The sequence below is a fragment of the Aythya marila genome (assembly GCF_965140915.1).
Source record: "Aythya marila genome assembly, chromosome: 20".
NCBI lineage: Eukaryota > Metazoa > Chordata > Aves > Anseriformes > Anatidae > Aythya > Aythya marila.
The window spans coordinates 5,262,624-5,290,118 of NC_139061.1; the positions used below are offsets into that span (position 1 = coordinate 5,262,624).

At 51.7% G+C, this 27,495-nt stretch overlaps 1 protein-coding gene across 4 annotated transcripts in view; it reads right to left on the minus strand.

The window, feature by feature from the left end:
- Positions 1-4,469: 4,469 nt before the first annotated feature.
- The window catches only part of AP2B1 (adaptor related protein complex 2 subunit beta 1), a 78,580-nt gene continuing 55,554 nt past the window's right edge, over positions 4,470-27,495 (minus strand). For all 4 annotated transcript variants that reach the window (XM_082776287.1, XM_082776289.1, XM_082776286.1 and 1 more), the window contains 7 exons: positions 26,652-26,798; positions 25,236-25,381; positions 22,480-22,609; positions 14,345-14,429; positions 13,494-13,580; positions 6,042-6,196; positions 4,470-4,971 (listed from right to left, as the gene is read on the minus strand). In XM_082776287.1, coding sequence (XP_082632413.1) covers positions 4,897-4,971; positions 6,042-6,196; positions 13,494-13,580; positions 14,345-14,429; positions 22,480-22,609; positions 25,236-25,381; positions 26,652-26,798 — 825 coding nt within the window. In that variant the 3' untranslated portion in view covers positions 4,470-4,896. The remainder of the gene's footprint in view (positions 4,972-6,041; positions 6,197-13,493; positions 13,581-14,344; positions 14,430-22,479; positions 22,610-25,235; positions 25,382-26,651; positions 26,799-27,495) is intronic.

A 27,495-nucleotide genomic window follows, 5' to 3' on the forward strand; every position in this document is an offset into this window, starting at 1 on the left:
ATGCCCGAGCAGGGGGGGCTGGAGGAGGCCGGGGAGGGGGCGGGCAGTGCCCGGAGCGCTGCGGGCTCTGCCCGGGGAGGGAAGGAGGCTGTGGCCGGGCGGGGATGTGCGGGGACTGCCCGCGGAGGGAGGCAGGCGGGGATGGAGGCAGCGCCCGGGAGATGCTGCGGGGAATGCCCGGCCCGCTGCGCTCCGCAGGGAGCCGCGAAGGGCACCGGCTTCTCCTCCCGGGGCTCTGGGGAGGTGCCGCTGGCAGAGGACCCTCCCATGGCCCCCGCAGCGCGGATCGGGCACCCCCTGGCTGCCCAGCACCCGTGGAGGGGGGGGGGGGGGGGGGGCCCGGTGCCCTCAGCCTTTCCTCCCCCCCCTCTCCCATGGCAGGACCCTCGCCCGCCCCGACCCCACCACCCCGCTCGCTTTGGGGCTCGGTGCTCCTGGGCCCCTCCGTGGGGGCTTCTCCGAGCCCCCCTGTCCCGGGGGGGTGCTCCCACTTCGGTGTGGGGTGAGGCCGGATGGAGGAAGGGGCGTTTTGGGAACAGAAGCTGTATTTTTGGGACACCCCACATTGAGCTGTTACCCGATGGCGATGAAAGGGGTGCCTGTGGATCCAGGCAGGGACCCACTTCCCCCCCCCCCCAAGGACTCCCCCAGCATCTCTGCTTCTCCAAGTGCCCCCCAAGCCCTGCTCCTGCTCCCCAGGACTCCAGCGAGCACCGGGACACCCCCGTGGGGCTTGGCAGAGCCCAAGCATCGACCATGGCACAGCCGGGCCCCCCCAGCCTCGCTGACACCTTTTGCTGGGAAAAAATCATCCAGAGGGGCTCGTCCCCAGGGTGAGGAGGGTGCCAGCATCAGCACACAGCCACAGCATCCCTCTTCCTTCCCAGAGGAAAATGGGACAGCAGGCACGGCCCCACAACTGGGGGGGACACGGGGAGCCAGCAAAGCCTCGGTGCTGCTCTGCGCCACGGCTGGGCAAAGGCAGGCAGAGCCCTTCCCTGCATCTCAACCCCAGGCTTTCAGAGACGTGGGGCTTGTTTTCCTGCAAAGCTGCCTGGTGCTCACATCTAGGGAAATATTCGGGTGTCCCTGCGGGCTGCTACCAGCCCCAGGTGCTGCTCCTCTCCCCCCGGCCCCCCAGCAGCCCTTCCTGGCATCGCCGAGGAGCTGCGCTCAGCCTGAGACGTTTCTGGGAAAGGGCAGGGATCGCGGCTGCACACCAAACCAACTCGCCTGCACAATCCAGGCTCCAGCCTGGGGGCTATTTTTAGCAGTTCCCTCCGAGATGCTCTTCACTTGCAGTTTTATTTGTGAAATTTAATATACGGTGGCGGGGGGAAGGGAGCAGGGACGGATCCCGGCGCGTCCCCGCCGGCGCGGAGGCTTTGCCCAGCCCCAGCCACGGGAGACGGATGCGAACCTAAAACCAGCCACCAAATTGCTCCCACATCCTGGCACGCGGGTGGCAGCAGGGGACGAGCGAGGCTGAGGGCTCGGGGGCTGTGACAGCTTCTCCACGTTCTGCCCCATGGGCTTGGGGACCTGCTGTCACCCCTTACACACACACGGAGCAGGATGCGCGAGGCTGTTGGGAGCCGCAGTGGTTTTGGGCAGCCCGCCCAGTGGTTTTGGCTGGCCCCATCTCAGCCAGAGCAACCTGGAGCAGCCGGGGAGGTTCCTGCCCCGTGGTGTGGTCCCCCTGCAGCAGCTCCGAGCCTGGGGACGGCCACCTGAGCTCTCGGCACTGAGGACTGACGGTGCTAAGGAAGCAAACCCAGTTTGCAGGGAACGGCACAGCCCAGGGTCGCCGTGTCCCCGTTTGCAGGGCACGAGCGTGCCGGTAAATCCAGAGCAGCAGCAAAGACCGAGTTCTCCCCGAGGAGCCCCTGGCAGAACTGTGGGGAGGGACAAACCCTTCCCCTCGCCATGGGATGTGACAGGGACGGTGGCAGCCCCGGGGGCTCATGGCACTGTGGGTTCCCACTGAACGCTGCCCCCATCCCATGCAGGGCACGGTGGGCTGATGCTCTCCCTTCCCTCCCAGTCCTGAGTCACTTCACCTCCATGTGCTGCTAATCCAGAGCTGGTTAGGGGCGAAGGAAAGGGCTGTGCTGCAGGAGGGAACCCCTCATCCTGCTTTCCCAGCCCCTTCGATGGCTTCATTTGGGGCTGGCTGCCACCGCAGAGGTTTTGCAGCCCAACCCTTCCTGCCTCAGACAGCACCAGAGACGGGCAAAACCCTCTGCAAGACGCCAGCATGGGCCAAAAGCACTCTGAATGCATCAGCATCTCACGTGCTTTTATCATTTCCCCTTGGGAAAAGCGGGTCAGGGAACACAGAGCCCATCTGGGGACCAGAAAGGGCCGGACGGGCACATCCATCTCCCTCCTGCTCCTCCTCGGCTGCCTGTGCCGAGGAGCTGGTGCCCCCTGCACCGCTCGCTGCCCTCTGAGATGGGAAGAGAGCAGCAGGCAGAGGCAGAGGAGCAGCACTGAGGACACTCGGTACAGCCTCGTGCAAGCTCCAGAAATTATTTTGTGGAGTCTGCTGTGTGCAGGGAGCGGGATGAGGGGCTCCCGGGGCGCACACGCGGCTGCCTCGCACCTGATCCAGCCCCAGCAGGCAGCAGCTGGGGGAAGCAGACCCTGTCCCCAGCCCCACAGAGCCACACCACAGCCACGGCTTTGTGGAAATGAGTTTATTGACACGGACACCAGGTAAAGCCCGAGGAGCAACACAGCTACACGGCGAACAACCGAGCGGCACGGCGGGAGAGGAGGGCGAAACGCCACCGACCGAGCCCGGGCTCTGCCCTGCGGCACGGAGACACCCCCGTGCCCCAAAAGCTGGGAAGAAATTTGGCAGGAGGAAGGGGTGCTGAGCATCCCCTCCCCGCATCAAAGCTGCCCCGGCTGTTCAGCAGAGCGAGGCTGAGTGCAGTTCTGACCCTCTGCCATCTCCCTGCCCCGACACAGCACTGCACTCGGTGCTGCCGGTGCTTCGTTAATTGCTCTAATAACGATTTCTGCGGTGTCCCTGCGGGCGTTGGAGCACTTCACCTCCCAGCACACGCAGGCAGGGCTCGAGGGCTGGATTGCTTCAGCTCTGCCCCACTTTTTGCCTCGGCAGAGCACAGGGCTTCCTACCCAGGGACACCACCTCTGCCGAGGTCCTGCAGCTCCCGTGCCCTGCTGGGGTCTCCTCCTCTCTTTATAGGGGCTGAGGGCTGGATAAATGGGGCAGTTTGACCTCTTCCCAGCATTGGCTTCTTGGCTGCGGACAGTGCCAGAGTCCTAACGAACCACCTCCCACCATAAAGCATTTATTGACCTTGAATGTGGCAATTAGTGACTCCGGGGGGGTTGCTGTGCAGAAGAGCTTTGCTGGGGGGGCGGCGGCGTCAAAGCATGCTGGGGAGGGCGAAGCCACGCTGGGCAGGGGCTTGGTTTAAAAGCAGGACAAGCTATGGACGGAGCGAGGGCATGCAAAGGCTTTGCTTTCACTGCTGTTGCTGCAGCACTTAGCGGGTGAGTGGCAACGTGGTGAGGCCACGGCTGTGGATGGGAAAGGGAAGCGGTCCTGGCCGTGAGGACGGGTAGGAACAGAGGGGCCAGGGCAGGGGCTGAGCAGGAACCCGAGGGATCTGTCACCAAGGGCCTGGGGGCACGGAGAACCGAGCCCCAGCTCCGGGAGCTGCAAACTGAAGAAACGCTTCCAAGGTCTGCTCAACTTGGCAAACGGGGTGCAAACACCACCAAGCCCAAAGCGTCCCCCCAGTGTGCCAGCGTCTGGGTTTTGGGGGACAGCAGAGGAACAGGGAGAGCTGCTCAGCCCCCCGGGATGGGGCCAGCAGCAGCCAAGCACCCCAGGGTCCTGCCAGGCCCTTGTGCCTGGGGGGAAAGCAGCACTGCCACGCTCAGGGTTACAGCAGCCTAGGGGAGGGCCCGGTGAAAGCGGCACAGCTCAAGGGACGGCCGGGAAGGCAGCTCGGCTGCAGCAGGCACAGAGCGAGCGAGAAGAAGAGCTGCAGAGGGTGAGGACAGACCACACCTCATGCTCTGCACAGGGCCCTTTGCTCTAAAAGCAGGCTCGTTTCCCTTTTTTCAACCCTGCTGCCCCGTTACAGGTGTAGGTCCGCAGCTCCTCCCCACCCAAGGAGAGCCTTGCTTCTTAAATCAGCAGATCACGAGCCAGGGAGATGGCTGGAGTGAAAACACACCACCAAGAGCAGAGCTGAGTCTGAGGAGCAAGTGTAATAAAAACCCCTTGCTTTAGGGCCGCGTCCGTCTCCACGGACCAGGCGGATGGCTCTGTTCCTAGTTCCCCGAGGCCCTTCTCACCCTGCGAGAGCCTAACAGCCCTCGGGGGCTCCCAAAACTTCCTTGGAATCACTTTCCCTTTAACCCAATTACAATAAAAAAAAAATCAAAAATGTATAAAAAATATAAAATAAAGTGCAGTGTATGTTTTTGACAATTTTGCCTTGCTTTAATGAGCCGACGTGGTTTTTGCTTTTTTTTTTTTTCCTCCAGTGAGCAGTATTTTACAAAATCATAACTACACCTAAAGCCATTTAGAAAACACTGAACATTGGCACAAAATGGAGAAGCCCACAAGAACGGACAAGGAGTGATGGGCAGGGGGTGTGGGAGTAGTCGAAGCAGTGGTTACAAACTCAATGGACGCTAAAAATACCAAAGGGGTTGTTCCCTATCATCGTTAGCACGTGGATACTAATTGCTACCTTGTTTAATCAGTGCCTTTGACTGAAATCCTACACATGAATACAGCTGCTTCCAGTTACGAGTGCTTTTTCCCTGCACCGGCGGCAGAGGAGGACCGGGGGCCCCTTTCTCCCTCCTCCTCCTGCAGGGTGAGGCACGGGCTGGCCCCCGTCAGTTCTTCAGGATGGCATCGTAGGCCTGGTAGATGTACTGGGACACCTCGGGAGCTCGGCATTTCAGGGAGAGCTGTGGAGAGAGGAGGGGAGCAGAGGTTAGGGGTGGTGCTGAGGAAGGCAGGAGCTTTCTGCTGAGCCCACGAAGACAACTGACCTACACCACAGGGGGGAAACACCATGTATGTGAGCAGTCACAGTCACCCCAAATATTTTTTCTGGGAACTGCTTGCTTCATCACTACCATCTAAATGCCTTTTTTCAGAGCTTGCTGCGAGCAGGAGGAAGTGCATGGATGCAAACGCCCACTTCGGGGTTCCCAAATTCCTTACCAAATGCAGACAGCTCTGTGGGCACAAAGGAAGGGGCCGCCGTGCCCGGCTCTGTGACAAGGGACGTGCCCTCACGCTGTAAATCACAGCGCCATGCCTGAGGGTGTGTTTGCTTACAACATTGCATCTGTCAGGACTGAGCAGAAAACTTGGATGTCACCCCTCTGGAAAGCGAGGACTGGGCCAAGATCACTGTGGTGGCATCGATCCTCGTCGTAAACATGTTTAAGCACTTGCCATCGCCTGCTTTCCCCCTCCAGCTCCCCAGACCGGGGATTTCTCTTAAGATTCCTGGTGGGAATTCCACCAGGTGAGAAATGCTTTAATAACGGGATGCAGATCCTCAGAACAGGAGTAAAAGGAAAGGGAAGGGCTACAGGGGTGCGCGATGCCAGCCAGACAGCACCTTCCCACCAGCCCCAGCTGATGCCAGCACGAGCCCAAAGCGCCTCCGACGCCCAGACAGCCAGGCTCCGCCGCAGGAGCCAGCAGGGCATAAATTTCTTCTTGTTTACTAGAGGGGGAAGGGTGTCCTGGCAAAGCTTTCTCGCTAATGTCTCTTGGCTTTATCTCTGGGTAACCTTGGCAAATAAAAGCTCGTTGCTGAGTGGGCATTATCCCAACCTGCCGGTAACAGAGCAATTCTGTTGTATCTCACTTTTTTCCAGTCCAGTAGGAATTCCTAGCCCCCCCCCGGTCAAATTAACAGCATCTGCCTGAGAACAAGCACACGAGGCACAGCAGGGAGAAACCGCTCAGTGCTAGGTGAGGGAGAAGGATCCCAGCCTGTGCCACGTCCCCGCGACCTCACCGTGTAGTTGGGGTTGCCCGGCTGAATGCGAAGCTCAGCCAAGATCCAGATGCCGTTGGTGAGCTTCAGAGACTGGTAGAGCATGTCCTGGCCCTCCACGTTCCTCTTGGCAATGGTGTACACGTTGTTGTTCTGCAGCTTGCTGGAGACGGTGTCTTCAGAGGGAAAAAGGAAGAAAAACACATCTGTTAATTCAGATTCATCATCAGTGGAGACAGGAGAGCCCAGAGGAGCGTTCCCAGGATGCAAGCACACAAGGAAATGCTGACTTCTGTCCCGGAGATTTCTCTGGGGACAGGAGCAGCTATGACAAAGAAAAAAGTCCTGTTTGCTTCCGTGGAGCCACCTCTTTCTTTTCAGGCTGTGATCCTTTGTATTCGCCGATCTCGCAGGGCTTTCACTTATGTGATCCTGGGCAGGGATCAGGAGAACTCAGCACCTTGACAAGGCCGAGATTCAGCAGCTCGGAGGGTACGAGGGCTCTGCTGTACCTACAGCCCCCAGCAGCCCCAGGCAGGCTGCCCCAGAGGCAGCCAGAAGACGAGGGCAGAGAAGGCAGATCCCTGCTTGAGGTGCACCTGGCTGCCTGGTTCCAAGGTCCTGTGCCAACCACAGCAGCTCCCTCCTGCTTCCCCCTCTCACTCACAGAGCAACATTTCTGGTCAATCCAAAATCTTATAAAGTAATTAAAATCCTTCCCCTGTCCCCCATTACCCCCATTTTATATATATATATATTTTTTTTAAAGTAATCAGAGCAGAACCCCACTGCCCATCTGCTCCAGCACAGGGCTGTGACACAGTTTGTGTGACCTCAGCACTCGCAGATGTGCGATTTCACCTGCAGAACTGCATGGACACGACCACAACTCACCTACTTCCAAGGGGCATCACGGAGAAGCCAGAACAGAAGCAAATGCACAGAACACAAAGCCCCAGCCCAGCAGCCTCTGGCTCTTGGGATGGTGCAGGGCAAGGTGAGCCTCAGCCTTTGGGTGCTAGCAAGGGGAGAGGTTACAGGCTTGGGTGGGAGGCTCAGGGACCCACATAGCACTGCTCCAGTAAATTCCCATTCCTGAGAATGGATGCAAGCCTGTGAGGCTGTACGGAGGGATTAGAGAAGGAGCAGCTAGGTCTGCTCACACACCATGGAAGGGTAAAAGCAGCAAAAGGCCCCATGAATCCATAGGGTGGTGCAGAGACCTGCTCCTCCCCGGGCAGCCCCAATACCCCGGGCCATGGGGTGGCTCCGTGGGCAGCCTGTGACCCCCTGTGCTCCCCGAGCTGCAGGGCAGCTGCGTGCGGGTCGGGTTCAGGCATCCAGCTACCCAGACACGCTCAGATTTAGGTTTCCTCTCTTCCCCAGTTACTATGGAAACTGGCAGATATAAGGAACTAATGAGATCCTTTGCTTAAAAACCCTCATTCCCTCTGTCTCCTCCTCCCACCTCTACTCCTCCTCCCCACAACAAACTCTGCCAGATCAGGGGAGCGGGCACCGTGGAGCCCTCTGCTCGCAGGGAGCCACAACCCAGGAAAGATACATGCTGGAGGCATCTCATCCATCAGGGAGGAGGCCAAATCCCATCTCCTTGGGCCACCCCAGCCAGCAAGAGCTGCCACCGGGGCTCTGGGAAAGCAGGGCGTGCCACCCGAGTGCTGGCTCACAGAGCGCATCCTTCTTTGCGAGGGACAGCAGTATTCAAGGGGATTTGCTGTTTGTCCAATTTCAAGGGGCTGTGGTTAAACCTCACCGCTCGGAGCCCCTCTGGACACCTATCTGGGAAGCGGAGCTGCTGGCAAGGGTTCAGCACCCTCCCTCCAGCGATCTTCATCCCCGAGCAGAGGAGTCTCATCCCTGGGGAGCGTGGGCACGGGGTCGGAAGCAAGGCTGCAAGTGGGGAAGTGAAATTTGGGCAGCTGTGGGGCTGCTAGCCCACCACGAGGAGTGCAGGATGTGAGACAGGGCCACGGAGCAGCTGCTTTATGCCAAAGCCTTCCACTGTGTGCCAGCACCTCGTGCCATTCAGGCAGCCGCTGCTTCTGCTGGGGGCAGCTCCTCGTACAGGGGCTCTTCAGGCTCCAAACGGAGGTGATTTCTCCCCAGCTCCTCCTCAGAGCCCCCTGCGGGCTGCACCCTGCCTGTGGGGGTACAGGGAGGGAAACCGAGGCGGGTCGACTCCTAGGACAGCCTGTTTCTGCTTCCCTGCCTGACCTCAGTTATCCCCAGCAGAGCGCATGAAATCTCACCAAACACACCCCGTTTCAGCCAGGTGCCTGCAGCAATGCTGTGATGATGCTCGGGGTGCCCAGCACCTCCTGCCCCCTCCTCCCAGCACAGATTTGGGGATGGGTGCGAGCCGAGAGCCGTTCCTATTGCCTCTCGCCCCAGGAAGCTGCAGCAGCAGCTCCCATCCCTCCTGTGCTAGCGAGTGTGGGGATTTGGGATTTTGGAAATCGGGCAGAGTTGCTAAGCAACAGTGCCAGGCTGTGCCTGGCTGAAGGCAGGGCCGCTAATGCCGTGCGACAGCGCAGCCCTTGAAGGCAGAGAGCTGCTGGGAGCGGAGAGCTGTGCCCGGCTCTGGACGGGGCTGTGGCTCCCCATCGAGAGCACGGTGCTCAGCGAGGCCCCGGAGCAGGCAGGGTTAGGGCTGGGTGGTGCTGCCAGGCACACACAGACCCATCCCGCAGTGCTCGGGGACTGTGAAGCACCCCAGAGCCACGCGAGCCCTTCTGCAGGCCGGCAGTCTGCATCCAGCCTCTCTTTGCAACTTTCTGCAGGGCTTTTTCTTCTGGTTCAGCGCTCCTTGTCACATTTGGAGGATACAGAAACATTTCCCCATCACCATTGCCAGAGAAGCTGATGACATCAGTTCATCTTTCAGTGTTGGTTTTCTTTTTGAACAGCACTTCTGATTACCCTGCCTCAGAAGAGGTTCCCTTCCCACCCAACCACCCGAGATACCCAGCTTAACACCAACGGGACACCTTCTCTGAACACGGACCTTCCTCCACGGCACTCTGCAACGAGCACTGGCTGGCAGGGAGGAAAGCTTGACCCTTGCATCTTGTGCTGTGGCGGCTGGAAACATCCCTGCTCCATTCCTAGCAGCACCTGAATGGTTCTGAGCAGCCAGCTGAGGCTGCATCCAAACACCAGAGGGATCTGGAGACTCAGATCCAGTGGGGAGACACTTGGGTCAATATTACGACAGCACCTCCATTTCCCAGGTAATAGGGTTCTTTACCAAATGATCAGGGTACTAGATCCCCACATACCTAAACACACCTGAGCGACTTGCACACGATCGTCTCCCCGTTTGTTCCAGCAAGAAAATCCAATTTCTTGCAGCCCTAGCCTTGGAGCATCACTTGGGAATAAACGAATGACCGCCGCGCACCGATAAAGCCCCATTCAGCTCCAAGTACCGAATTTGTCATTTCACACCAAATTAAGGACCAGCAATAAGGCAGCAAAACCCAAAGTTGCTAGAACTGCTGAACAGCACAGCGACTAATTAGCTCCTGTTTAATGGCATTCAGGCTCCATGTGCAAGTCAGCTTGTGCTCTTTCACTCAGTGCGCTTGAGTAAGCAAAATTTAAAAAAAGAAAATCATCCAGCTAATCTGATTTGCATATCTTAGCCTAATGTAGTGGTCCTTCAAAATTTAATCAAACCGAGCACGTTGAAAAGCAATGGAGAGGCAGCAAACGGAGCCTGAGCGCGTGTTCGGTTGCAGGGAAACCTCACTCGATGCAGCTGCACCAGCAGCACCCGGATTATCGGAGCCGTAGCAGTCTCTGAATCTATTTTCAGGCACGAATGACACGAGCGCCGGGTAAAACTGTCACAGTACGAGCAGGACTCGTTAGCAGTCATTAGGATGATTTGCAAAGGAAAGTGCTGAGGATGTTGCAGTTTTAGGGCCCTTCCCAAACGCTACCAGGGTCTGCTGCTTGTGCTCCCCGCCATCGAGGGGGACGCCACTGCCTGCTTCTAGCACTAGATCCTTGTCTTTTTGTTTAAGGCAGAACAATTAAGTTAGCTCTGGACTCGTAATAGATGAGATTGCAGGGGTATAACCATGACCTTGCGTTTTCATTGCAAGTTGTATCTCTGAATACAGCTTTCTCCACAGCACTATCATAAGCTCTTCCTAAAGAGGCAGATGCATGAAACGGAGCTCTAATCGATTCAGGATGTGCAGAGCATCCCAAGTACACCCTGGCCCCACAGTACAGCTCCAGACACTCACTCCTCCATACAGCCCCAGCCCCAAAGAGCAGCCTCAGGACCACACCAGCTATCACTGCTGGGAACCCGAGCCCAAATCCCTCACCCAAAATTAAGCGCTCATCCCTCACTGAGTCGCTGGAGATCGTGGGGATACCTCCAAGGATCCAGGGCTTGCGTATTTTTTGGAACAAAGATGCTGGGGAAGGGATGGAAGCAGCAAGCTGGGACTTTTTCAGGGCTCCTGCTCCTCGCCCCGCAGCCTGGCATCTTGCTGTAGACTTCAGCTGGCGGTGCTGCACACTGCTGCCCGCAGCAGCCAAGATTTCCCAGCTGCTCCGTGCCCTGGCATGGGGTGAGCTGCCAGGGCCACGAGCCTTCTCTGCCACCCCCGTTCCAAACCATCAAAGCTCTGGTCAATCCTATTTGGCTTGCCTCATGGGCACAGGATGAGTCTTCTGCCCACAAAGGCCTCGGAGCAGGCTAACACAGAAGCACCTCCACCGGCAGACCGCGTGCCCATCTCCTTTTTGTCTGCAGGAACAAAGGAAGGAACCTGGGGAAGTGCTGCCGTTCACACAGGAGGTGTTGTAAGGTGGCTGCTGCAGCGTGACAGACAGACAGCCCTGGATGTACATGAAATTCGTGAGCTGCTTTCTTGACAGAGAAAGCCCAGCTCCATAAAATCCCTGTTCCAAGCTCATTTTCTATTTTTAATTATTATTTTTTTAGTTACTTAAAACTTCAGTTTCCCCATTGGGCTACGAGACCCAGCACCTTCTAAATTTCATCTGGGAGTCATTGCAAGCTGCAGACTTTATTCCGCACAGCTCTGCTCCAGCAGCTGTTGTGTACCTTATTTTATGCGGTGGTACGAAAGCTACGTGTGATTATTTCAATGCACCAAACCTGCCAACTGCCCTGGCCGAGAGCTTCGTTCTGCTTTGGCATCTCCCACAAGGAAGGCTTCGGAACACAAATCCCTCTCCTCCACAAGGAACAAGTTCCCAAGGATTTTATGTCCCACACCAATTTGCTATTCGCAGAAGAAAGAAACAAGGTGCCTTGAAAGAAGGTGATTTGAAACAAGGGATCAAGAATTCAAGATTGTGAATCTTCCAAGATTACCGCCCTACTGCAGTGTGTGACCAAGCAGGCAGCGTTGCTCTGGCACAGCCCAGCAGCCAGCTGGATTCAGCTTTCGTCAGAGCTCACCCCGTTTACTTTGCCTCCACCCTGGTGTGCACCAGGGGACACTTCCCACGGTACAAGAAGCCTCTGTCCCTCAGGGTGCTGGAAGCCCAGCCCTCACGAGTTTTTGGGCACGCCTGATCATTGCAAAGACAGGCGTGGTGCTCTTCAGACGGTCTGTGCCAAAGGAGGTCACTGCTTAGGTGGAAGGTGAGCAGCAGACTGCGTCAGGGTTGCACCAGCAGCTGAACACGAGGACTAAGACAAGCACACACGATCCTCCCAGCTTTCCCTCCTGCAAGCTCTTGGCCTGCTCCCTGCCAAAGCCCAGGTGGTCAAGGAAGGAAACAGCCCACAGAGCTGCAAGAGGGAGGAGGTGTCTGCAGTGGAAGTACAGGAACAGAAACTTCAGCTGATGGAAGCGTCTGAAATCTGTTCGTGAGACATGACCCATTTTCTCCCGCACGTAAGCGAGAGGCTGGCAGACCCTGAGAGCTCTAGAGCCTCCAAGTGCTTGGCCCTGCTCAGGAGAAGCCCCACTTCCAGGGTGCTAGCTCCAGCACAGACAGCTCTGCAGAGAAACCTCCTGGTGTGGCCGTGCTCTGTGAGCCACTAATGTGGTCTCCACTGAGCATCACCGACTAGAGCAGGCTGGGCAACATCTGCCCTCTGAATGGCAAAGCCCCCTTGTCTCAGCCCTGCCACCCCATGTTTTTTACCACTTCCTTCTGGAGGGAGACGGGTGCATGGACCAGGCTGTGGGATCACCTGGCCACCACCCTGCCAGAGCTCCCAGCCTTGCACATCTCCTCCCAGCCACATCCTCTGCAAGCCAGGACCATGACACCCCATTGCCGACCCAGAGAAGCTACCAGCATTTTTGATCTGACGTACAAAGAGCTGGGGATGGCGCAGATAGGGCATGGCTGGAGCAGAAGGCATCAGGGACGGCAGCGCTGCAGTGCAGGGGGAGGCAGTGCCAAGCGTGGTGGGGAGCAGAGGGAGGGCTGGGGGAGGTGCAGAGGTTGTTCTCGTCTGAAACCCCACAGTGAAATCAAGTCAGAAGGTTCAACAGCTGCTATTTTTTCCCCCCTCTTGCGTGCTCCATCTTTTATATTCAAAAATAGTAATAATTATGAGTACAAAGAGACCCATGGTTTCTTTCTGCAATTGAGGCAAGAGGGTGCTCATTGTGTAATAGCAGACACGAGAGAATAAAAAGGTTACGGGGTTTGTAATCAATAGGGACACTTTTTTCCTCTGTGAAACACAGCAGCTTTTGGTAGAATCACTTGGCTCCCATCCAGAACCTCTCGATACGGAGCAGAGCTGCTAAGCTGGCCACGTTTCACTCTCTACTCTCCCTCATCCTGCAGTAGTAAGGTCACACCTGCAAGGAGAAGGCTCGCAAGCAGGGGCAGCTAGACACCTGAAGGCAGAACGAAACGGGATGGATCACGATCAGGGCACATCCAGGCAGCAGCTAACTACAGCAGCTCAAAACTCTTCTCTCACACGGCCTGTCCTCCGTACGTGGCACGTATTTTTGCAGTGGCATGTAGGATTGCTCTGCCACAAGAGAAAGGTGAAAGCAGATGCTGAAAGGTGAAAAGTCCAGACTGGGATTATGTAGCTAGGGTAAAGGCAGGGCTGTACGACACTGCCTGGCACAAACAGCAGCAGGACAGGATTAAGCACAGCCCCAACGCAGCGTCTGGCTCTATCTAAAAGAGCAGCTTTACAGAGAAGCAGAGTTATAAAGAGAATAAAAGAATACAAGATGCAGACTGAAAGGAAGACACAGACGGGTGAAATCGAAGATGTGGGGCTTCAGATGTGCTTTCATGGACCTAGCTACGGACCTGTGCTTTTATAGCCCTGGGATCCAGGGCTCACAGGCTGCTGTGTTCCTAAGCACAATGCCCAGCGCCCTGCTGCCCATACGCACTGCTAGTCACAAGGAGACGTCTGGTGAGGATCAAAGGTGGGTCTCAGAGCTCGTACCGTGGCAGGATTAAGCTACTCACCGGCATTCAGGTGGCAGTCTTTAATCTGGAACTGCAGCTCGTTCTCGTTTGGAATGTCCTTCCATGTCGCGAGGAAGACCTGGCGCTCTACAAACGAGAAAGACAATCAGCACCCCCGGCCCCTCGCAGGATTAGGGCATTAATTAAATCATTGCAGAACGATACAAGGTAAGGACACAAAAGACTTCTTGGTCACATTTTGCCCTGGTGTGGTCAGATCCAGGATTTGCTTCTAAATGACCTCAATTGCACTGCAAAAGCAGCAAAGCTTTGGTGGTTTTCAGACCCCTCCTCCCCCCAAATCAAAGACAGTCTGTGAGCTGCTTACAAACCAAGAACATGGGGGATTTGACAAGAAGGAAGGAGACCTACACATTTAGGATTATGTTACTGTCAAAGTTAAGATGCTGCTTTTCAAGCAGCCTCCCATCCAATTCAAACAACAATTTCATAACGGAGAACAGGCAGCTAAGTGCTACAGTGAATAGTGCTACGTGTGAAAGTGCTGCTGGGACAAATCCTGCACCCATTTGAGTGAATCAAACCAAAAAACAAACAAACAAACAAAAACTGAGAAAAACAAACAAAACAGAAACCAGTCTCAAAGAAAACAGACCCACTCCTCATCTGACAGGATCAGAGCAGAGGATGTGGGTCCTGGAAGCACAGCTATTGGAGTCGCAGGATGACAGGGAAGAGCTGTCAAACCTCCAGTGATCAGTTTGGGCTGTGGAGCTGTGCTGCCATGGCCAGGCACACGTGAACCTCAGCCACGGGACATTTGTGCCCGGCTGGGCGCTGTTAGTGCAGTCTGGCTCAGGGAGGCGGCCCGCAGACCTGAAAGCACTCACCCATTTTGCCATCCTCTACGAAAAGCACGTTGAGAGGAATTAGGCAGCTGAAGTAAAAGACATCAATGTTGTTTTTCACAGCCACCTGTTACAGAAGAAACAGGGGGGTTAAAGCATCTGTATTGCCTGGAAGTCCAAAGGGGTCCCAAGATTTTACACAGTCTCGCCGCCTGCCCGCGCCCTTGCAGTGCTCTCCTAGCACAGGGCAGCTCTGAACACGAGACCACCTGGAGAGATGTTGCTGAGTGGAGTTTCAGACAGATCAGTCCCACCCCTTGGTGCCCACTCCATTTTCACTAAAAGCTGCTCAATCTTCTCCTGGGAGCATTTCACTGTGCTGCTTCAGAGCCAATTGCACTGACGGGGTCACCGCCAGCATCCTCACTCTCTTCTCCTCTCCCTTCCCTCACTTCTTCCACCTCCCAAGGCAAATTCCTCTGTCCTGGCCACACACAGCTCCTAGCACGTCTGTGATGTTGCACAGGAGCTTCTCCATCACCCCTCTTTTTCATCTAATTCTTGCAATTCCCCAGCTCCACCCTCCTGTGTATTCCTTGTTCCTTAACCCCAGCTCTCAGTCACATCTGAACATCCTTGACGTCTCACAGCCTGGTCATTCCCTAGAAAGCCTGAAGCTGATCCACTCACTGCACCTTCCTCCTAGCATTTTCCAAGCCTCCTGCCTTAATTAAAGCTGTGTAGAGAATGAACGTGTATAGAAAACATGTGCTGGGTCTTGATTCCTGGAAGGAAGCTCTGCTGTGGAGCAATCAGGGAGGTTAAAAAAAAAAAGAAAAAAAAAGGATCATTTGACAAAAGACTTAATTCTCAGTGTCGTTAAACTCTGCCAGCCAGGGAGATGCACTGCACTGCCTTTTATCACACAAGCTTGCCACGTTACCAACTGAACTCTGCCAACACCGAGAGCAACCTCACTTTCAGTTTTCCCCAGGCTGAGAGCTGACGGTACAGCAGGAGCAAACGGGAGGCCTGAGAAAGTGCACTGTCATAACATAGCAGAGAAAACGTGGCTCTGGGCTTTATTCCTATGCCTCTCACGCTCTCCTTGCATCATCCTGCACAGCGATAGCCTGTCACGGGAATACAGTTCAGCAGACACCTGCCATCGCTTGCAGTGAAGGCAACGTAGCCTGGAAGAGAGACCTGGAACTGAGGTTGCGTGGGGAGGAGCCTTGACTTTCAGGAGCCATTTGAGCTCCCATTTCCTCTGAAAAATCCCAGAAGGAGTTCTCCAATTTGTCACCCGGCTGAAACACAAACCAGACCATGCTGAATGCTAGGCCAAAGCAATAAATTTGCTGCTACAAAGGTTTATGCCAAGGCAACCTCCATTCACATTAAATAATTACATACATTAGTGTTCTGCTGAGCAAATCTATTGTGCCACAGTGGCAGGTTTAGAAAGACACCCCCAAATGTCTGTAAAAATAGCTGAGGGTAGACAAGGGAGGGGAATAAACCAGAGAATTCAAACCCAAGTCAGCACACAAGCCAGAGGACAAGGGGTAGGAGATGAACACCCCATACGAACTCTTCCAGCAGTTGGGAAGGTCCCAGAAGTGCAAAGAACAGCAGAAAGGCAGACATGACAGCCTGTGAGGCTTTCTGCTCTCAGCCATCACTAAAGGTAGTAGCTTATATTTAATTCCCCAGCCCAAATCAGCTTAAGATGGGATTAGTTTAAAGCCTACTGAAACCATGTAAATTATGGTGCAACCTAGAAAAAAAAATACTGAACTGGCCCTCTGAGCAGGGAGCTGTCTCACGCTTCCATCGCTGGCATCATACTTGGGAGCTGGAGCACCTGATGTTCGAGCTAGAGGCTCCAGGACCCAGAGGGGTAAAAGCAGATTGGTGGCTGGGCCGAAGTGATTCACCTCTGCAAAATGTGATTAAAAAATACTGGGTGAGCAGCCAAAAATGCACCTCTGAGTCTGGGAGGGGAGCCTGGGAAAGGACAGCAGCGTGGCCATTCGAGATGCTCTGCTGGGACACAACAGACATGGAGATAAGCCAGAAGAGTGAAAATTGAAGCTAAACGTCTGGGAAAATTTGATAGTGAGCATTATTAAGCAGCACAAAATTCTCCTGATGAAGAGAGAAGCTCCAGTGTGCCTGAAGTATTTAAAACGAGCCTTGACAACGCTCGCAGTAAGAGGTACTGTAGCAAAACAACAAAGCAGAGCAGGGTCTATGCTGCGTGACCTAAGATCTCTCCCAAATCTGATTTCATGATTAATTGCCTTGCCTTAGAACAACAGGGATTACTTAGCTTTTGGAGCTAATTGTTGTTGCCATACAACAGAGGTTCCTTACAAGAGGGGCTGGGAAGCAGCGCCTTCTCTCCAGTCACGGTTCTAGAGGCTCGCACCAAATTAATATGCTAACCCTGTCCCTGCAGTTCCAAAAATGCTATAAAAAGGTATCTGCTGACCTGCTTCTCAACTCTGCAGAAACATACTGAGTAAGCTGCTTTGGCTGTGCTCTGGAGAGCTACACAATTAAGATGCTCTGAAGTGTAATTTCTTCCCAGCAAAGCACAGCAAGCCACACATCAGCCTTCCCCCCCAAACTGCATCGCCGGATTGAGCAACAACATCCCATGTCGCCTCGCAGGCATCTGTAACGATGCAGGAATCAGCTGTTACAAATAATTTTTGCAAGGAGGAAAGCAAAACAATGCAGCCTCCCAAAACCTATAGCGCTGGGACAAGATGGGCAAGCTCTCCAAGACTAGCTTCCAGCACCAAACACCACGCACTTCTCAGAGCAGCCAGGCACGCACCGTGGTCCCCAGATGAGGTCCAGGCACAGCAACCTGCAGACACGTGGGCAGGGGAACACAGACCAAGAAGCAGCTAAGAGGCTCTGCCGGCTGCTAACAGCTGTCCAGGGTCATACCTCAGCCCCAGGAGCATCCAGTGCCACTTGACGGGCTGCAAAAGCAACCTCATGCAGAAAGCAGATCCAGAGCAGTGCCTGTGAGAAACCGAGCAGCTAACAGCAGCCACGTGCCAAAAAAATCAGTGCTCCTTAGGTGAGAGCACAGGCCTAAGACAATCAATGACATTTGAAGTGGTATCAGTAGCTGAGAAGTCTCTCCAGGTTTGACATGCTTGAAAGGAACCTCCACTCGCGTTCAATAAATTCTCCGGTCCAGGCTAACTCTGCCTGGGGCTTCGCAGCTTTAACCTGTCGACCCGCACTTGAACTATTAAATCTTTAACAAGACCTCCAGCCTCAGACATTTGAGTTTAAACAGAAGCATTTTGAATCAAAATGGCTTTCCATCTGCAATCTTTTTGAAAGGAGAAAAAAATTACTACCTTGCGAATTTAGTCAAGCAGACTACAAAGCTTCTGAGGGATAGAAGTCAAAAGGTGCCAGATTTTCATGTGATGCTTCGCTGCTGAAAAGGTCTGAAAACACTAGAAATTGGCACAGGGCTCCCAATTAGTTATATCTTGTTTGTGACCATCTGACTAGAGGAAGCAGTACTCGCAGAAGTAACCTATGGAATATATTTGCTCACCTTGCAGCATGACCTCCCTACCTTTCTGGCATCCTTCCTTGTAGTGCAACGCTCTGATGGCCAACATATGGTATTTTGGGGAAGAGATACCTCGTAAGAACAACGCTAAGTTATTTTCTTCAATAGCATGGGTTTCTGATGCTTTAAATCCCAGGCTTGAGCGTAAGAACCAACTTTCAAAGTCAAGTCTGAAAGCAACACAGATGCTTCCCATCAGCAGCAAGTACACAACATACCCACTTGGAATCCCATTAGCACCTACACTAAATTAAGGATTTACTTCGAGTTTGGTTTTGCTTTAGAGCCTGGTAACAGCCAAACTGTTAAAGCGAGAACTCTACTCTGCAGAGTCTTTTTTTTACCTCTGCCAGCACAAGGTCATGGTCTATTCTGTGACAGTCTGCTGCTCTGGCTGTCAGATGCCTCCAGGGAGTGCTCACTGTTTCGCTTCATTCTCTTTGACAGGTTGGGTTCTCAGGATCTATGGGTGCCTGACAGGCGCTGCCAGCCTCATGCTGTACCTACAGGCACAAGTCCCGAGCCCGGGCAGCGGAGCTGTGCGTGCAGGGCCAGGCTGGGTGCTGCGCCCTTGGCCGGCTGCAGGCACATCGCTTACGTCAATGGTCAGAACAGCGAGTTACTGGGGGAGGGCTGCACGCTCACATTCGCCTGGCTGGATGAGAAATTCCAAACACACATTTGGTAAAACGTGCTGCACCATGTGCCAGACCTGTCCTCATTCAGCAACCAACAGCTTCGCACAGCTGAGCTAGGAGCCGGCCGCAGATGTCGAGCCATGATGTGAGCGTTACTTCAGAGAGACTGCTGGGGTTTCTCCTCTATGCTGGAATAAAACTCGTTTGTAAAGGCTGTTGAAAAAAAATAATCCAGGTAACAAACCCAAAAAAACACCTTGCACTTTTAACTACCCAAGGCTGTTGATGGTTGGTCCAGTGAGCTTGACACAGCTCACGCAGGCCGGTACCGTGCCATTTATCGAGCTGGCTCCAAAGGCAATGACATCTGCCTGGACTCGCTGCTCATGCCAATTCTCAGCCTTGTTTTTGTGGAGAGGTGATACTGTGAAATCTGTTGCCAAGTGCTGAGGGCTCTGCATTTGTGACCCAGGATGCATTAACACTTCTCCTGAATGAGAGCTCCGACAGCTCTGCACTGCCAGTGAGAAACCGCGGCGGGGAGGAGCACGGGTGAGGAGTTAGAGCAGGGCTGAGCCTGGAAGGGTAGGTACGATCTGGTGTGTTAGCCTGGCTGATCTTTTCTCATTGAGAAAAGTTGTACCTTCATCTGCCTTTACGGAAATAATGCTTTGCCAAAGTCACTGGAAGAAATACAAACGTTCTGCACCTCACACTGCTTTGCAGCAAGGGAGAAGTCTCTATTTCCAAGTGTCACTTTCCAGGAAGAAATGCAGCTGGCAGATCATCCCTTTCTGTGCTTGCCAGTCCAGTCCAAAACATTTTATGGGCGTTGTGGAAAACTGAAGCTGTGCTTCTTTCAGCTGTGTGTTTGGTAGCTGCAACTACCAGCCCTGGAAGCTGACAGCAGGTAACACCGGGGAAGGCAACGCACTGATTGTCAATTTTGAATGTTTATCCCCAGAGAACAGCAATGCTCCAGGCTCAGCCTCTCTACAGCTCCGGGAGTCCCCGCAGCTTGTTTTTGATTGTATCGACTCCTGCAAGTAGTTACCATCTCACAAAAGAGATTATCAGCCTTGTGACATGACAGCCAGGCTTGGTCTCGGAAACTCAGCAGGCTGGCTCCACTTCACCCTTTCCCACGGTTATGGGAGCAATTTTTGTGTACGCAGATGAACAAACAGAGTATTCTGATTTCATAGCATTTCACAGCCCTTGAAAGGCCATTTATTAGGAACAACGGTAGCATAGGAGGGCTCTAATTCCAGGCATTTTCTTATTCCAAATTTTGCCTTAAGACCAAGAACCATCCAGAAAGAATTACAGTTCCTCACCAATGCAAAATCCAATTTCAGAACACCTTTTTCCTCTTTGAGAATTCAGCCCTACAGTGCTGTGCCCAGTCCAACTTTGGCCTTATCCTTTGAATAAATCATTGCTTGACTGGGTGTCAAACCTGAATCTCAACAGGTCAATAAAATTAGCATCACTGTGTTGGGATGGGCGGGAGCAGTCTGCTCTTCGTTAGCACAGGATGCAAGACAACTGGCACGCAGATGACTGTTTAGTTGGGAGCTGTAGTTATATTTTACCTACGTAAACTCCCGAAAATATTTCAGCTTTCATCTTCTTGTAAAAAGGGCTTTTTGTTAACTTGTCAAATATTTTAGTACCTTCCCTTAATTACAAGTGTTAAGATTAAGCCAGCTGTACCGGGTGAAAGATTAGAAATGGTAATAAAAATAACCTGAACAAGACTTGAGTTCATTACTTCCGAAATAGTTGCCTAAGGAACGTACAACTAGCCTTTGAAGTTCTTAATTAACATGACAAAAAGTTGAAAGCTATCGGTTTGGTTACTTGAGGACTTATTTTTCTTGTTACTAAAAGAGAAAAAGCCCTGCCGGAATAGGAGATGGACAGAAGGTCCTCAGGTTCAAACCAGCCCTGAATCTACTTCAACGTTCCCCAGCTCAGAAAAAACTGCATTAAGCAAATTCAGCTTGATGAGTGTTTTGGTTCTTCAATGAATACAGGGACATTTGTATTCTCTACTCCTATATTGTGCTATAAATTGTTCCCTAAGTAGGTCACCAAAATGATTTCTGAATGTTTCAAGACAGATAATTTTTACATGAACTCACAAAACAAACCCAGAGCCTTGGCTGTCAGGGCAATGACAGATCTCCATCAAACCCACTGCTGTCAGGAAAGTAAGGGGAGTGCTCTTTTTAACTTGGCATCTGCTATCATGATTCAACTCTTTGCAGAGAAATATACTATTACTCCATATGGCAGCTTCCCTAATTGTAAAAGGGCAGCCAACTTCTATGGCAATGAGAGCGCTAGCAAATTAGCAGCTAAGTCTGGCACTAATGAATGCTCTGCTGTCTCAATACAAGGTAGCTGGAGGTTTCCTCGCATGTTTTCTCTCCGCTTTGTTCTAGCAGAAGAAGCTACAAGAAACTGTGTTCTGATTCCTTTAGAGATTTAATAACCCAAATACTTCACTTCCTTCCTGATCAAAGGAAGCAGCAACTTGAGAATGCCTCGTCGAGAGCGTCTCTCGTGTTACGGAGGCAGATCACGTCATCTAGACGACTTCTGCTCCCTTCAGAGTAAGTGGTGGAGTTCACACCAGCTGACCCAGAGGCAGTGATGCAACACGTCCTCGTGACATGGATGCAAAGGGAATCCAGATTTTCTACAAGGCAGAAGAGCCCAGTGGAAGGAAGCACATGTAATTCCCTCCCTGTCCGCATGCTCCCCCAGTCGCATGACTGAGCTCAGAGTTGAGTGTAGGACTGCTCGTTTGAGCGCCAGAGAAGCTATTTCAAGCTGTTTGCCCAAAGACTCATCAATAAGTCATAAGCCCCAGAATGGAAGTCAAGAGTAGGGGAAAAAAAACAGTTGCTCAGGCAGAATAAATAGTAACTTTCATTGCATTCTCAATCTAAAAAGAGAATGAGCTGCTTCAAAATATTCCCCTCTATGGACTGCTACGTTACAGGAACCCAGCCTAGTTCCCTTCTCCTGGAGGCATGAGGCAAGCGAGACGTGCTGCAGTGCACGTTGACTGGATACTGGGAAAAGCATCTTGGAGGGCCCAGCTACACAGAGCAGGGACAGTCACGGAGTCCAGGACAGCTGCAGGTGATAGCAATAGGGACAGAATCCTTCCAGGTGAGGACCACTGCCCTTGAGGCACGCCAGTACTGATGCAGACAGCCCCAGGTCCAAGCAGGGGGAATAACTCCCTGGTCTGTCTTGCCTGCGGCAGCCCCACCTGACAATAAGCCTGTTTTATGGAATGCTGTCCCCGGTGTGCACACAACAGCCTCGTTATTGAGACATTCACTGCTCATGTCACTTCTGCCCTGCCTTTCATAGGACACATCTTGTTTGCTTTGGCTTCATCTATCTGGAGGCAAGGACGTGTCGATGCCTTTGTAGAGCACCTGGAAGTGAAGAGCACTAGAGAAATACTGATCACATGGCAGTTTCCATCTTTCCTGCAACTCCTTTAATTGCCTCAATCCTTGCTGGTATTTCTCGCTGCCTGCTCCACCACAGAGACGTGCTCGCTCTGTTCACACCAGCTCCAGTTCATAAGCCCAACCAAACCTCATGATGTGTTAACACAAAGGTATTGCTGGAGCAGACAGAGACCTTACACAGATATAAACACTGGCTTTGAAGTATTTGAAAAGGCAAGTAACAAAATTCAAGAAATCTGCTTCAGAGGAAGGAACAGGAAGAAGTTTTGGCCAGACTCACAGCCCACATCTGTATAACCTTCTGGCTTTGCCTGGTTACCCTATATGCATGGGATTTTGTTACTACAGTCCTACCACGTTGTGTTGGGATAAACAAACCAGACCAAGCAGCTGATCTTCCCCCAGCCCAGGAGTGGCAATTCTTACCTGGAGGTTGTTCAGAGGCTCCATTTTCATGACTGGTCCCAGGGTATTGAGGGGCAGGGAGACATCAATGCTTTGGTTTGGCATCAGAGGTGTGTGAATGGCCAACGGGGTGCTTGGGATGACTCCGAAGCTGGGCAAGAGAAAAGCAGAGGTGATGACAGCAGTACTGCATATCTGGGAGCCCCATCTGACTCTATGGGAAACCAAAGCCAGAGATGCTGTCCCAACACCTCTACACCTTTTTGCCAAGCACGAGCTGGCTCACCTGCCCTCTCCTGAGCTGCCCCTGCTGTTACTCCAGGAAAAGGAACACAGCTGACTGCACCATGGCAGATACTCAAAGCAGGACAAAGCAGAGAAAAGTGAACCAGGGCGGTCTCCCTGACAGTGTGCACATCCTGCTCAGGGGATCAGCATCTGGAAACAGTTCAATCAGCTGCATAACAACAGACTGTGTGCTGAGCAGCAGCCTGCACAGCAAGGAGCAGCACCTGAACTTAGGAGAATGAGGAGGCAGGCTCAGGCCTCTGGGCTCACTCTTAAGAGAGCTGCAGAGCACTAGGAGTGGAGTACATCACACACCGTGTGGCTGTTTATTATTGGGAGCTATGGAAGAAGGAACTGAAGCTGATACAGAAACAAATACATAAGCAAGGAGGAATATGTGGTTTGTAACAGAGCACTGCAGAACAAATAAATCAATGAGCCGGCTGTCTGGTCCCCAGTGGCAGTGCCTGGACTTAATCCTGGCTCTATTGCTTAGTTTGAGACTTCTTCAGCTGGGGACACACACCACAGCAAAGCAAATGTTTGCTTGCCTCTTCAGTCCAAGTGGCACTTAATTCCACAGGCACCTCTGCTTAGCGTAGAGAAGAGGTAAAGTAGCTAACATCTAGCTTAACACTTCTGCACAATGTCAGGGCTTCTTTTCAAAAGCACGTGGAAGTGCAGATGCGTGAGATACTTTGGGTGCCTACTTCTGATCGTGTTTCTCTTTAGCAGTACTCACATTAACTCAGAGGTGAGAGAGCACTTATAGGAACAAAGATGTATAGGTGTGGATTTTTATTTCAGGCACTGAAAACTGATTGTGTCTTTGCACAAAGCCAGCTGCACGTGTACTGGTTGTGTCACTCTTTCTGAAACCAGTAAATGCACCATTCTTGGTTCTCCTGTTTTCAGCTCTTTGGAGCTGAAAAGAGAACACTGTCAGCAAGGGCCTAGCCATGTGATTTGCTTTCTGCAGCTGTTTCACCTTGGGGGACAAAAGCCCTGGTGTTTTTCCTCATTCTCCGAGGGGAAAGAAAGTTGTATTTTCCTAAGTGGCCTTGATATTATGGCACACTAGAGCTCTAGCTTTTTTTTTCCCCCCCCGTGCTTTATCCCAAGACTGCAGTGAAGGCGATTAGTAGCATCAGGAACAGAAGCTTCCCAACCACAAGCCTTAACGTTTAAACCCAGAGCCAGCCCACCGCAGCTCTTTCCAACATAGACACAGTGGAAAATGGTGACACAAGAAAAGTATTTGTAGAAGAGTAAATAGTAGTAGATTATATACAAAGCATGTGCTGATACGCTGCAAAAGGAGGACCTGCTGTTTTACCGTACAGTATTTAAACTTACATCCTTGAGAAGCACCATGTAGGTGTGGTTAGAACACAGCTTGATGTATGGGGAAAAAATCAAACACAAAATGCCTTTTTTTCCCCAGTCCAATTTGCATGAAACATTTGCATATAGCAGCTTAACAAAAACTCTCCAGAAAATATAGCAGTCCAGGGAGAACATTTACTAAGAGTTACGTAGCATAATGTCTTTTGTAAGTAAATATTATTCGTCCCAAGAAATCCCAAATTTGCAAGGCTAACAGTGATATTAAAGAGATGGTTTCAGTGGACTTTTGTTAGAGAGAACCCTTTTCCTGTGAAGGGATCTTAAGAAATCAGTGAGGCACTTCAGTCACAAGATACTCCTTACAGCCTTGGTAAGAATCAGCCCAATCCTCGATGCACTGCTCACAATTCACGACAAAGCATGCTACGTGCTCTGTAACTGGGAAGGATACTTACGGGAAGACATGGGTTACACTGCCATGTCACATCTCTTGGCTAGGATGCGTTTCTGAGAACAATTTGTATATTCTAAACACTGAAGTGGCTGTTCCTTCTGACAAAGTCATTTGGCTGCCAATTACTGGGAAAACATGTGCCGTAGGCACTTACCTTGCAACTTTTTCATTGACAAATAGCTTTATTAATGAGACCTGTACTTCCAGACAGTTTGAGGGGCAGCACAGCAATTAAGTCAGGAGGTAAAGTCATTTGGGATTAGTACTTGTGCAGCTCAAATGCTTTCCTGTTTATGCTCTCACTTTCCTTAGGGCACTTACTGGTTATAAAACCACTAACCTGCCTAACAACTCAAGAGGTGGCTTTAAAACTCTGCAGAGATGAAATGGGGAAGATGCTGCTTCAAAGCCAGGAGAATGATGGGACCATCTCCTGCCTGTTTCCTCAATGGAAGAAGGCTGCAGTACCAGGACAACTGAAAAACATCATGGATTTATCAGTTCGTGTTTTCATCTCTCTCACAGAACTGTGGTGTGATGGAGAGTTCAGGCTGTATCACCCAGCTGTTTTCAGGACTGTATTACACACCCACGTAAAAGGTAGGAGTATCTAGCAGTGCAGACAGACTCCTGTCATAGGAACGTGCAAGCTTTTTAAGATCACAGACAAAGTCTATTGCTTTCTCACCTGTTCTTGTTGAACTGAATGGCAAAGTCGGTCATGTGCTGCAAAGCCTTGTTGGTGAAGTTCATCTCCATGTAGATGTGTCCCTGCCTGTGACTGAACGTGCCAGAGATCTCCAATCCTTTAGCTTTCACTGCAGGCAGCCAAACCTGGAACACGAGAGATCTCACTCAGCATGAGAAGTGTAGCCTGGAGACAAACAAGCACAGTTTTCCTAACAGGAAAGTCTTCAGTTAGGAAATCCTGCTACCTTGGCACATTAAGCCCACAGATGCTAAAGAAACTACAAGGAAGATACAATGTGGGGTGCTGAAAGGATCGAGCTCACCAACAAGAAATTAGCTCGCTGCTCCTAATGCATATTTGTTCAAAGCAGTCATGTAGGAATTTAAATATATTATAACATTGGCGTGCACAAGAAACACTGAAAGCTTGTGTCCATCACACTAACGGGAGACTTACCATGTCTACCAACAGACGGGCTTCTCCAAGGATTTGTCGGGCTATTAGAGGCAGGACAGTACTAAAGTTGTACCAAATAAAACCACAGGGCCAATACTATTAGCTGTTTGTATTCTGGATTCCCAAATAATATTTGTGGAAAAAAAAATAAATCAAATTTGAGTGGTTCAGATAGAAGTACTTTGCTCAGAATTAGTGGGTTCTTTTGTCCTTGTCTTATACAGTACATAATCAAGCAGCCACAGACCAGAAGTTTTGAGTATGCTTTGCAGTATCCTATGAAATCTAGGATCTCTGGCCGATTTTAGTTTATATGCCCACTGACGATTTAATAAGAGTGCAAATTTTTGTTTATTCCCTTTGAGGCATGGAAAGCTAACCCTGAACTCCCTGTGGTTGCTCCACAGCCTGCTACCAAAATCACACACTGTGTATCTAATGAACGCTGCAGACCTCTGTCACTAACAGAGCATTTATCTGCATTACATTGTGGAGTGCTCATCCCAAGCACGAGCTTATCTTCAGCGTCATGTTCAATTCCTTCAGATAAATGAGTCTTCCAGGAAAACTGTAGCTAATGGTATCCTGCCCTCAGTGTCCTGGGGAAGCATGCTGAGAAAGTAGGTCTCCAAAAACACCTGTCCAATAAAATTGAAATTTGCACAGCTGCTATATGCTATTCTTTACAGTAATATTGTCACATGAAAAACGAAGGAGCTGCTAAAGAAAACTAAATCAAAAATAACAACAAAAAAAACCAAACCAGAAGCATGTTACTGTCTCTTACAAACCACTACTCTGTCCAGGAAAAACCTAGGGCAAACATAATGCAAAAGAATTGAACAAAGATGCCCCGACAGCACCTAAGACCAACAACAGAGGGGACACATGAGCTGTTTCAGTCCCTGTAGCACAAGGTATGGCAACATACTGAGGTTGTTCTTTTCCCTTACGTACAGACTTTGGAGCCACATATCCTCCAGGAGCCATGCCTATACCAGATGAGAGTTCGAAGAGATCGTTGAGTCCACTGCTCACCACCGCTGGGGTGGGCGAAGGGGCAAAGGTGGCTGGCACAGAAGAGGGAATGTAGGTCTGCCCCACCTGGAGGGGTTAAAAAGAACAGGCACTGATTAGTATCTCATACGAAGAATGCTATTTATTAAATAAAGCATGAACTTGGGCAAAATCCTAAATATTTTAAAGCCGTTTGCAGCTTCCCTGCAGAATTATCAATAGTGCTAAATAATGCATTTGAATTCGAAAGCTCTTGGCAACTAATCCCTACACTCGGCTGTCACCTCAACCATGCAATAGCTTTCACATCATTTTTATAGTTTCAGTAATCTATTCCCACCATAGAGGAATCTTTCTTCTCCATTGCTCCTTCCTAAAAAGACAGCGTGCTTTCTGGAGCTACCCTACGTAAGCCCGGGGAAAAGACAAGATGCTTCAAATCTTCCCTCAATTGTACCAGTCTTCAGGAATCTGCAAGATTTTGCATATCCAGAGATAGCAAGGGAGGCAAACTGTATCGTGTACTCCCACCCAAAGCAAGAGCTCTGTTGCCTGGGGACAACATTTCTGCAACAAGGGCAATCCTTCCCCCTGGACTTCAGAGGACATCGAACTTGGGGCATTAAGCCTCAGATGTCCAGCTCCTAGGGGAACAGTCCCACCCAATTTACACTTCCAAGTTGTCTTACTGTGAGCAGGAAGAATTAAGTGCTTGAGGCTAGGATTCACCAGTCAGCAGCCCATAACAGGCAGAATGACCGAGGCAGGCAGCAGGAAATACTGG